This window comes from Lipotes vexillifer, unplaced genomic scaffold, assembly GCF_000442215.2.
Source record: "Lipotes vexillifer unplaced genomic scaffold, Lipotes_vexillifer_v1.1 scaffold252, whole genome shotgun sequence".
Lineage (NCBI taxonomy): Eukaryota > Metazoa > Chordata > Mammalia > Artiodactyla > Lipotidae > Lipotes > Lipotes vexillifer.
This window is the reverse complement of record NW_006773367.1, coordinates 3,138,968-3,151,656: the sequence shown is the minus strand read 5'-3', so window position 1 is coordinate 3,151,656 and position 12,689 is coordinate 3,138,968. Positions and strand designations below refer to the sequence as shown.

The 12,689-nt window shown below is 37.9% G+C and overlaps 1 protein-coding gene across 1 annotated transcript in view; it reads left to right on the top strand.

Moving 5' to 3' along the window:
* HSD17B3 (hydroxysteroid 17-beta dehydrogenase 3) overlaps nt 1-12,146 on the top strand; it is a 45,929-nt gene extending 33,783 nt beyond the window's left edge. Inside the window, exon 12 of the mRNA XM_007448292.1 lies at nt 12,036-12,146. Within this exon, the coding sequence (XP_007448354.1) occupies nt 12,036-12,146 (111 nt within the window). The remainder of the gene's footprint in view (nt 1-12,035) is intronic.
* The last annotated feature ends 543 nt before the right edge of the window (nt 12,147-12,689 follow it).

Genomic DNA, 12,689 nt, shown 5'->3' with positions numbered 1-12,689 from the left:
TTCCTGCTGGTCCTTAAGTGTGTGTGGCTGGTGTCCCTAATCTATCTGATGGTTGCTCACCTTGCTGGTTTATGTCTGTGGGGGGTGTGGGGATAACTCCTTCTGTCCTTTTGGCTAGGCCAATGCATTCCCCAGCTACTGATGGCTGAACATGCCTGAATCTCTGCTGCCTCCCTCATCCAGCCAGAGGCCAGCTGTCCATCTGCAGCTTTGGTTCACAGAGGCCCTCTGGCTCTCTACTCTGCATCAGCACCAATTTGAACCCGAGGGATGCTGGAAAACCAAGTCTCAGCACGTATCTCGCCACGCTGAGATAATATTCTGTGGCTGCACTCCAGAAGAGTGGAGGCAATAAACCCTCCTTTGCTACCATTACTTATTTATCACACTTTCCTATCCTTCACCCCAGGCCCCCAGCCCTCCAGCGTAAGCTCAGAGGACACACATATCAGAGGACACACATCTGGTCACATCTTCCTCTTTCTCTCTTTTACCTCCCACCATCTCCAGGGCAGAAAAAGTACAGGCTTTTTGTATGTTTTCCCAGGGTCACATCCTGTTCATCTCAGAGGGATTTAGGTAGCTCCAGTGGATAAGACATCCTCTTCTCCCCTTAGCAGAACTCTATAGTTTTAGTCCTCCAGGATATTGATGTTTTAAATGGAATCCATTAGCATTTAGAAAATGTTTTCTGGAGACAATAGCATGGCTTGCAAGACTGTTGTCTTGCTACATACATACTGTAATCCAATTCTAGATGTCAAAAGTTGATTTTTTTTTTTTTTTTTTTTTTTTTTTACTTTTCTCTTTGATTTCTTATGTAAGAGATTCTAATCTCTACTGGTAAACAGATGCCAAAAACAGTAGGAAAAAGTCTTTGTGCCTGGTGAAGCAAAAGAGAAAACAAAGGAAAACACATCAATCATTAAAACCATTAAAACCAATTTTGAATTTGCCAGGGTTTAGAAAGATCATTGAATCTAAAGTTATGGATAATCAAGTGGAATCAACCAGTAAACAAGCAAGTCTTCCATTTCAAAGAGGTGAGGCAAAGACAGGATGCTCTCTACCCTCAAGGAGTTTTGGGGCAACAGTTGAGGTGGGACTGGAGCCTCTACCTAAGAATCCGTGTGGAACTTGGGACTTCATAGTTACCTCATTTAATTCCCCTAAACATCTTGTGAGACAGAACATTTGGCTCCCCTTTTACATTGAGGAAACCAAAGCTCAGAGCTGGATCAGATCAGATGAAGCTCAGATGGATCAGATGGCCCAAGACCACCTGGCTGGTAAAGGTGATGCAAGGGTTTAAGTCCATTTTCGCCTGATGCCAAATCTTTTCTGTTTCCTTCTACATGGTGTCTCCAGGTTGGAAGAAGGTAGATAAAGATGGGGATGGGAGAGGGGCCCTTTTAGAACATTTTCTGGGGACCTGGGATTTCAGTTTATTTTATTTATGGCTGACTTCAGTAAGCCAAAATATTTAGTTCAAGACAAAGTTAATGGAAGGGCTTGATTTTGCTGTGAAATAAAAAAAGCTCTGTCTGGGAGAAAAATGAAGTTCTTGAAGATGTTGCATTGATTCATAGACTTGGCCAGTGGAAGAAGAGCTCTACTTTGGCTCCCAGGAACCACCTTTAGTTTCCTGCTTTGGGATACCTCAGAGGACTGCAAAAATCTGAAGGTTCAAGCTGCCTACAAGGCTCAAGTTTTCCTCTAGTTGAACTTCTGTTGTTTTGTAGGTAGACTGAGGAATGTTGGATTAACCGGATCACACTGTGGACAAAATGATTACTTCTGGGGGCCTGGACCTGCCTTATAGGACACAAGTGTAATTTGAGGGCAAGAACCTTCCAAGGCCTGTGCCTCTTGCCTGAAACGCATTAGGCATTTGTACCTCAACTTGAGGCTTCCCCGCCTTTTCAAAGCAAATACTCCATGATAATAATTTACACCTTGCTATGACTCATTTCCATTCATTAACTCTTTAAAATAATTTTTTTCTTCCAGTTTTATTGAGATATAATTGACATACAGCATTCTAAAAGTTTAAGGTGTACGTCAAAATGATTTGACTTACATGAAATGATTACCACAGTAAGTTTAGTGAACATTCATCATCTCATATGGATACAAAATTAAGGAAATAAAAAAATTTTTTTCGTTTGATAAGACCTCGTAGGATTTACTCTCTTAACAACTTTCATATATAACATACAACAGTGTTAACTATATTTATCATGTTGTACACTGCTTCCCTAGTACCTTTTTATCTTTTAACTGGAAGTTTGTACCTTTTGACTGCCTTCATTCACTTCCCACTCCCCCAATGACCCACGCCATACCCTCATCTTTGGTAACCACAAATCTGATCTCTTTTTCTATGTGTTTGTTTGTTTGTTTTTGAAGAATAATTGACTTACAATTTTATGTTAGTTCCTGTTACACAACGTAGTGATTAGATACTTCTGTACATTTTAACATGATCACCATGATAAGTCTAAATTTGATTTCTCACCCATACAAAGATATTACATAATTATTGACTATATTCCCCACACTGTACATTTCATGCCTGTGACTCAATTATTTTGCAACTGTAAGTTTGTACCTCTTAATCTCCCTTGTCTATTTCTCTCCTCCCCCCACCATCCTCCCCTCTGACAACCACTTGTTTGTTCTCTGGATCTATGTTTATGTTTTGTTATGTTTGTTCATTTGTTTTGTTTTTTAGATTCCACATATAAGTGAAATCATACAGTATTTGTCTTCCTGTCTGACTTATTTTACATAGCATAATACCCTTTAGGTCCACCTGTGTTGCCACAAATAGCAAAATTTCATTCATTTTTATGGCTGGGTAATATTATATATATTATACATAAATTATTACATATACTAATTATTAATATACAAATTATTACAATTAATTATAAATTATAATATATATATATATATATATATCTCACATCTTCTTTATCCATTCATCTATTAATGAGCACTTGGGTTGCTACCATATCTTGGTTACTGTAAATGGTACTGCAATGAACATAAGGGTGCATATATCTTTTCAAATTAGTGTTTTCATTTTCTTCAGATAAATACCCAGGAATGGAATGGCTGGATGGTTTGGTAGTTCTATTTTTAATTTTTTGAGGACTCTCCATACTGTTTTCTATAGCATATGAGTGTTCCATTTTCTCCACATCCTTGTCAGCTCTTGTTGCTTGTTTTTTTCATAATGGTCATTCTGACAAGTGTGAGGTGCTATCTCATTGTGGTTTTGATTTGCATTTCCCTGATGATTGGTGATGTTGAGCATCTTTTCATGTGCCTGTTGGACATCTGTATGTCTTCTTAGGGAAAATGTCTATTTGAATCCTCTGCCCATTTTTTTCTTTTTAATTTAAAATTTTTATTTTTTATTAATTAATTTTTTATTGGAGTATAGCTGATTTACAATGTTGTGTTAGTTTCTGTTGTACAGCAAAGTGAGTCAGTTATACATACACATATATCCACTCTTTTTTAGATCCTATTCCCATATAGGTCATTACAGAGTACTGAATAGGGTTCCCTGTGCTATTCAGTAGGTTCTCATTAGTTATCTATTCTATATATAGTAGTGTGTATATGTCAATTCCAATCTCCCAATTTATTCCTCCCCTTATTATCCCCCCTGGCAACCACAAGTTTTTTTTTTACACCTGTGACTCAACTTCTGTTTTGTAAATAGGTTCGTTTGTACCATTTCTTTAGATTCCACATCTAAGCGATATCCTATGATATTTATCTTTCTCTGACTGACTTCACTCAGTATGACAATCTCTAGGTCCATCCAGGTCTCTGCAAACGGCATTATTTCATTCTTTTATCTGGCTGAGTAATATTCCATTGTATATATGTACCACATCTTCTTTATCCATTCCTCTGTTGAGGCATTTAGGTTGCTTCCATGTCCTGGCTTCTGCCCATCTTTTTTTTTTTTTTTTTTTTTTTTTTTTTTTGCGGTACGTGGCCCTCCCACTGTTGTGGCTTCTCCCGTTGCAGAGCACAGGCTCTGGACGCGCAGGCTCAGCGGCCATGGCTCACAGGCCCAGCTGCTCCGCGGCATGTGGGATCTTCCCAGACCGGGGCACGAACCCGTGTCCCCTGCACCGGCAGGCGGACGCTCAACCACTGCACCACCAGGGAAGCCCCTGCCCATTTTTAAATCAAGTTGTTTGTTTTTTTGATGTCAAGTTGTATGTGTTCTTTGTGTATTTTGGATCTCAACCCCTTATCAGATAAATCTTTTGGAACTATCTTCTCCCATTCAGTAGGTGACCTTTTTGCTTTGTTGATAGTTTCCTTAGCTGTGCAAAACTTTTTAGTTTGATGTAGTCCCATTTGTTTATTTTTGCTTTTATTTCCCTTGCCTATGCAAAAGTATTATTAAGACTGATGTCAAAGAGCATATCGCCTATATTTTCTCCTAGAAATTTTATGGTTTCAGGTCTTACATTTAAGTCTTTAATCCACTTTGAATTTAAGTTTGTGCGTGGTGTGAGAAAGTAGTTCAGTTTGATTCTTTTGCATGTAGCTCTCCAGTTTTCCCAAACTCATTTATTGAAGAGACTGTCTTTTCCTCACTGTATATTCTTTTCTCCTTTGTTGTAGATTTTTTGCACATATAAGTGTCAGTTCATTTCTCAGTTCTCTATTCTGTTCCATTGATCTATGTGTCTGTTTTTGTGACAGTACCATGCTGTTTTGATTATAGTAGCTTTATAGTATAGTTTGAAATTAGGTAGCATGATACTTCTAGCTTTGTTCTTCTTTTTCAAAAGTTTTGGCTATTCAAGATCTTTTGTGTTTCTATGAAAATTTTAGAATTATTTGTTCTACTTCTTTGAAAAAATGCCATTGGTGTTTTGATAGGGATTGCATTGAATCTGTAGATTGTTTGGGTAGTATGGTCATTTTAACAATGTTAATTCTTCCAATCCATGAGTATGTTATATCTTTCCATCTCTTTATATCATCTTCAATTTCTTTCATTAGTGTCCTATAGTTTTCTGAGTACAGAAATACCTTAGTTAAAAGGTATTTTATTTTATTTTTTTGATGTGATGGTAAGTGGGATCGTTTTCCTAATTTATCATTCTGACAGTTTGTTGCTAGTGTATAGAAATACAAGACTTTTCTTGTATTCTTTTTCATAGTCTTTCTGTATATTAATTTTGTATCCTGAAACTTTACTGGATTCATTGGTGAGTTCTAGTGGTTTGCTTGGATCTCTTTAGAATTTGCTATGTATAGTATCATGTCATCTGCAAACAGTGATAGTTTTACTTCATCCTTTCCAACTTGGATTCCTTTTGATTCTTTTTCTTATCTGATTGCTGTGGCTAGGTCTTCCACTAATATATTGAATAAAAGTGATGAGAATGGACATCCTTTTCTTGTTCTGACCTTAGAGGAAATGCTTTCAGCTTTTCCTCATTGAGTATGATGTTAGCTGTGGGCTTGTCATATATGGCCTTTATTATGTTGAGGTATGTTCCCTTTATACCCACGTTGTTGAGAGGTTTTATCATAAATGGATGTTAAATTTTGTCAAAAGCATTTTCACATCTATTGAGATGATTATATGATTTTTATTCTTGAATTTGTTAATATGGTGTATCACATTGATTGATTTGTGGATATTGAACCATCCTAGCATCCCCGGGATAAATCCCACTTGATCATGATTGTATAATCTTTTAAATGTATTGCTGAATTTGCTAATATTTTGTTGAGATATTTTGCATCTATGTTCATCAGTGATATTAGCCTGTAATTTTCTTTTTTTGTGTGATATCTTTGTCTGGTTTTGGTATCAGAGTGGTGCTGGCCTCATAGAATGAGTTTGGAAGTGCTCCTTCCTCTGCAATTTTTTTTGGAATAGCTGGAGAAGGATAGGTGTTAATTCTCTAAATGTTTGGTAGAATTCACTTGTGAAGCCATCTTGTCCTGGACCTTTGTTTATTGAGAGTTTTTATTTTTTAATTAAAAATATTTTATTGAAGTATAGTTGATTTGCAATGTTGTGTTAATTTCTGATATACAGCAAAGTGATTCCGTTTTATACATATGTATTCAGTTATATATATATATGCATATATATTCTTTTTCATAGTCTTCTCCATTACGGTTTATCACAAGATATTGAATATAGTTCCCTGTGCTATACAGTAGGACCTTATTATTTATCTATTTTGCATATAGTAGTTTGTATCTGCTAATCCCAAACTCCTAATTTTTCTCCCTCCCCCTTGCTATCCCTTTTGGTAACCATAAGTTTGTTTTCTACATCTATTTTTATTTTGTAAATAAGTTCATTTTTTTCACTTTTCTAAGACTCCACATATAAGTGATATCATATGGTATTTGTCTTTCTCTGTCTGACTTACTTCTCTTAGTAGGATAATCTGTAGGTCCATTCATGTTGCTGCAGATGGCATTATTTCTTTTTTTTATGGCTGAGTTATACACACACATACACATACACACACACATGCATATACCACATCCTCTTTACCTATTCAACTGTCAGTAGATGTTTAGGTGCTTCCATATCTTGGCTATTGTAAATAGTGATAACTATGAACATTGGGGTGTATATATCTTTTCAAATTAAAGTTTTCTCCAGATATATTCCCATGAGTGGAATTGCTGGATCATAGGGTAACTCTATTTTTAGTTTTTTAAAGACCATCCATACTGTTTTCCATAGTGGCTGCACCAATTTACATTCCTACCAACAGTGTAGGAGGGTTCCCTTTTCTCCACACCCTCTCCAGTATTTATTATTTGTAGACATTTTAGTGACGGCCATTCTGATTGGTGTGAGGTGATACCTCATTGTAGTTTTGATTTGCATTTCTCTAATAATTAGTGATGTTGAGCATCTTTGGCCATCTGTATGTCTTCTTTGGAGAAATGTCTATTTAAGTCTTCTGCCTATTTTTTGATTGGGCTGTTTTTTTTGTTATTGAGTTATATGAGCTGTTTGTGTATTTTGGAAATTAAGCCCTTATTGGTTGCATTGTTTGCAAATATTTTCTCCCAGTTCATAGGTTGTCTTTTTGTTTTGTTTATGGTTTCCTTTGCTGTGCAAAACCTTATAAATTTGATTAGGTCCCATTTATTTATTTTTGCTTTTATTTCTATGGCCTTGGGAGATGTTGGGAAGTTTTTGATTACTGATTCAACTTCATTATGGAAATTGGTCTGTTTATATTTTCTATTTATTCCTGGTTCAGTCTTGGGAGATTGTACATTTCTAGAAATTTGTCCAATTCTTCTTGGTTGTTAATTTTATTGGCATATAATTGTTCATAGTAATATCTTATGATCCTTTGTATTTCTGAGGTGTTGGTTGTAACTTTTCCTTTTTCATTTCTGATTTTATTGATTTGGGTTCTCTCTTTTTTTCTTGATGAGTGTGGCTAAAGGTTTATCAATTTTGTTTATCTTTTGAAAGAAACAGATCTTAATTTCATTGATCTTTTCTGTTGGTTTTTAAATTTTTTTTAGTCTCTATTTCATTTATGTCTGCTCTGATCTTTATTATTTCTTTCCTTATACTAACTTTGGGTTTTGGTTGTTCTCTTTTTTCAGTTCCTTAGGTGTAAGGTTAGATTGTTTATTTGAGATTTTTCTTGTTTCCTGAGGTAGGCTTGTATCACTATAAACTTCCCCAAGAACTGCTTTTGTTGTGTCCCATAGATTATGCATCATTCTGTTTTTATTTTCATTTGTCTCCAGGAAGTTTTTGATTTCTTCAGTGACCCACTGGTTTTTTAGTGGCATATTGTTTAGCCTCCACGTGTTTGTGTTTTTTGTAGTTTTTTCTTGTTGATTACTAGTCTTATAGTGTTGTGGTTGGAAAATACGCTTACTATGACTTCAGTCTTCTTAAAGTTCCTGAGACTTGTTTTGTGGCCTAGCATGTAATCTATCCTGAAGAATGTTCCATGTGCAGTTGAAAAGAATGTGTATTTTGCTGCTTTGGGAGGGAATGTTCTTTGTATACCTATTAAACTAATCTGTCCTACTGTGTCATTTAAAGCCTGTGTTTCCTTATTGATTTTCTATCTGGATGGCCTGTCCATTGATGTAAGTGTGTTGTTAAGTCCCCCTATTATTATTGTGTTACTGTCAATTTCTGCCTTTATGTCTGTTAATATTTATGTACGTATGTGCTCCTATGTAAGGTGCACATATGTTTACAATAGTCATATCTTCTTCTTGGATTGATCCCTTGATTATTATATAATGTCCTCCTTTTTTTCTTATTACAGTCTCTGTTTTAAAGTGTATTTTTCCTTTTTTTAAAATTGGAGTATAGTTGTTTTACAACATTGTGTATTTTTTCTGATGTATGTTTTGTACCCTGGCTTTCTTTTGATTTCCATTTGCATGGAATATCTTTTTCCATTCCGTCACTTTCAGTCTGTATGTGTCTTTAATTAATTAGTTTATTTGTCTGCACTGTGTGGCTTGTAGGATCCAAGTTCCCCAACCAGGGATTGAACCTAGGCCCGTGGCAGTGAAAGTGCTGAGTCCTAACCACTGGCCCACCAAGGAATTCCATGTATGTGTATTTAGATCTGAAGTGAGTCTCTTGTAGGCAGCATATATACTGGGCTTGTTTTTATATCCATTCAGCCACTCTATGTGTTTTGATTGGAGCAGTTAATCCATTTACATTTAAAGTAATTATTGATATGTATGTTCTTTTTGCCATTTTGTTAATTGTAATTGAGTTGTTTTTGTAGTTCTTTTTTGTTCCTTCCTACTTCTTTTTCTTGCTTTCCTTGTGATTTGATGACTATCTTTAGTGTTATATTTTGATTCCTTTTTCTTTTGTGTGAACATATCTATTATAGGTTTTTGGTTTGTGGTTACCATGAGGTTTATATATAGCATGATTGTTTTAAATTAATGATTATCCATGATTGTTTTAAATTAATTGTTTAAATTAATGATCTATTAAGTTTGAACACATTTTAACAATCCTGTATTTTTACTCCCCACCCTTCATATTTACTGTTTTTAACATTATAATTTGCATCTTTCTGTTCTGTTTATCCCTTAACTGCTTATTGTGGATATAGATGATTTTACTACTTTTGTTTTTTAACCTTCTTCCTAGCTTTATATTTGGTTTATTTACTACCTTTACTGTATGTTTGAGTTTACTGATGAGATTTTTTTCCTTTCATACTTTTCATATTTCTATGTGTGGCCTTTTTTTTCTGCCTAGGGAAGAAGTCCCTTTAACATTTCTTGTAAAGCTGGTTTCATGGTGTTGAACTCTTAGCTTTTGCTTGTCTGTAAAACCATTTTTCTCACCTTCAAATCTGAATGAAAACCTTGCCAGGTAGAGTATTCTTCATTGTAGGTTTTTCTCTTTTTTCACTTTCAATACACTGTGCCACTCTCTTCTGGCCTGCAGGGTTTCTGCTGAAAAGTCAGCTGTTTGTCTTTTGGGAGTCCCCTTCTATGTAACTATTGCTTTTCCTTTGTGGCTCTTAATATTCTCTCTTTATTTTTACTATTTTAATTACCATGTGTCTTGGTGTGGTCCTCTTTGTGTTCATCATGTTTGGGACTCTCTGTGCTTCCTGGACCTGGATATCTGTTTCCTTTCCCAGGTCATGGAAGTTTTCAGCTCTTTTGTCTTCAAATATCTTCTCTGTTCCCTTCTCTTTCTCTTCTCCTGCTGTGACCCTTGTGATGCTAATGTTAGTACTCTTGATGTCACAGAGGTCTCTTAAACTGTTCTCATTTTTAAAAATTCTTTTTTCTGTTCAGCTTCAGTAATTTCCACTACTATGTCATCCAGTTTTCTGATACATTTTTCTGTATCATCTAATCTACTGATTCCTTCTACTGTATTTTTATTACAGTCATTGTATTGTTTAGCGCTGTTTGGTTCTTTATATTTTCTAACTCTTTTTAAAAAAACTTCTAACTTCTCACTCTGTTCACCTTATACCATTCTTCTCCCGAGTTCTTTGAGCATCTTTCTGATCATTACCTTGAACTCTTTATCAGATAGATTGCTTATCTCCACTTCACTTAGTTCTTTTTCTGGGGTTTTATCTTGTTCCTTCATTTGGAACATATTCCTCTGTTGGCTTATTGTGCCTAATTTACTGTTTTTATTTCTATGTATCTGGTAGGATGGTTACATTTCCCAATCTTGGAGAAGTGGTCTTTTGTGGGAGATGTCCTATGTATCCCAGAAGTGTACTCCCCTCTGGTCAACAGAGCTATATTCTCTAGGGGTGCCCCCATGTGGACTGTGCAGCCTCTTCTGTCATGGCGGGCTGATTACTGTGGGTAGTCTGGTAGGCTAGGTTGGCCTCCGGTTCTGTCTTTTGCGGAGGCTACTGGCCACTGGTGGGTGGGACTGGGTCTTTAGATGGCTGGCTGTGGAGCCCCAGGGGGTCCTGGGGCTAGTGCTGGCTCACTGGTGTGTGGGTCAGACTTCAGGGTGGCTGGTTACAGGGCTTGGGATCCCGAATCTAGTGTTGGCCTACTAGAGGGTGGGGCTGGTTCCTCACATGGCTGGCTGCTGAATCTGTGGTGTCCCAAAGCTGGTGTCAACCCTCTGGTGAGTGGGGCCTGATCCCAGGGCAGCTGTGAGGCCCAAGGTGTCTCAGCACTGGTGTTAGTCTGCTGATGGGTGGGCTAGGTCCTGACATGTCAGGCTGTGGGACTGTCATGTTCTTGGAACTGGTGTCTGTCTGCTGGTAGGTAAGACTGAGTTCTAGGGCTAGTGACATGCCACTGGTGGGCAGAACCAGGTCTTGGGGTCTTTGGCTGCAGGGCCCATGGGTCCTGGAACTGGTGTTGACTTGCTGGTGTTCAGGGCTGGGGCCCAGGGTGTCCTGGAGATAGTGACAGCCCCCTGGTGAGCAGAGCCTGGTCCCAGTGTCTCTGGCTGCAAGGCCCTGGTGGTCCTGGAGTTGGTGTTGGCCTGCTGGTGGGCAGGTTTGGACCTGACAGCTGGCTGTGGGGCCTTGGAGGTCCTGGGGCCAGTGCCTGAACCCTGGTGGTTGGGCTTTTGCCCTGGTTCCCAGAGTGTGTGAGATTTTGTGTGTGCCCTTTAACAGTGGAGTTTCTATATCCTAATGCCCTCTGGCTCTACTGAAAATAAGCCTACTGACTTTCAAAGCCAAACATTCTGGGGTCTCATCTTCCTGGAGCAGGACCCTCAGGCTGGGGAGCCCAATGTGGGGCTCAGACCCCTCGCTCCTTGGGGAGAACCTCTGCAATTGTAATTATCTTCCCATTTGTGGGTCACCTGCCTAGGGGAATAGGTCTTGACTATACCACATTCCACTCCTCTTACTCATCTCTTTGTGGTTCCTTCTTTATATCTTTAGTTGTAGGAGATCTTTTCTTTTAGACTTCAGGTCTCTCTCATCAGTAGCTGTTCTGTAAATAGTTGTAATTTTGGTGTTCCTCTGAGAGGAGGGGAGCTAAGCATCTTCCTGCTCCACCATCTTGGCCACTCTCCTGTTCATTCACTCTTTTATGCATTCAGGTATTTGCTTAGTGCCTACTATGCCTCAGGCATTGTGCCAGGTGATGGAAAGCATTTCTGATTCTTTTCCTGGAATCTCATTTTAGTAGAATCTTGCTAGAAAGAATATGAAGACACTGGGAGATCAAGCCCCAGAAAGAGAAAGTGCTCACTAAGAGAAAGAAGAAAGGGAGGATGTTACTATGTACAGAGTTCTCTTAATTTAGAAATACCTCACGACTGTTCTGACAAGTGACTGCTTTGACTGTTCTGACGTTCCTGAGAAAACCCTGTTTGCTAAGAAAATGTCACAAGACATTTAAACTTTAACAACTACTTAAAAGATTTGGGACTTAACTTCAGTCACCAGATATACATTTTTAAAGATGATGAATATAAATTGAGATGTTTTCTTGCAACTTCCTTGCTTTTCTTTTCTCCCAGACACTTATGTTTTTGTCTATTAAAGGCAAGCATTCTGAGCCTGATCCCGTCATGGGCCTTCTATAGCAGCGTGTTTCAGAAGATGCTCCTGACTCACTACATGGACTACCTCAAGCAGAATGCCAACATCAGATAGTCCTGGTGGGCTGATGTGCCACCCAGCATTGCTTTCTTCACCAAGTTCTGCATTAGCCACAGAGGACCCAGGAACAGACCAGTACCTGTCACCTCCCTGAAGCTGGAGGGCCCATGTCACAGATCCAGTACTTAAAATTCAACTTTGTTTTGCAATTTTACTCAAGTCTGGAGATCTTTGGGAGAGCTGTGATGTAAAACCATGTATTGTGCAATGGGGTTTTAATAGTTAGAGAAGGTGAGGGTGTCTATAGGTAAAACTGGAAAATTTTCTGTATGGGATTATAATATAATGTAGTGAGAAGAAAGCCTCTGATTCTTTGAATATTGGGAACAATTATACCTAGTAATCTGCTTTTATAGCTATATTAAAGAATGTCTGAAATTACTAAACTTTATCAAGACTGCTGTAGTCCTAGGGCACTCACTGGTTCTCAAACTGGCTTCCTCAGAGACCCAGGAAACTGTCTAGGAGAAGGGGTGGGGGTAGCAGCTACATCAGGACAGTTTCTGGGGACCCCTCATTTCAACTAATGCAGCACCA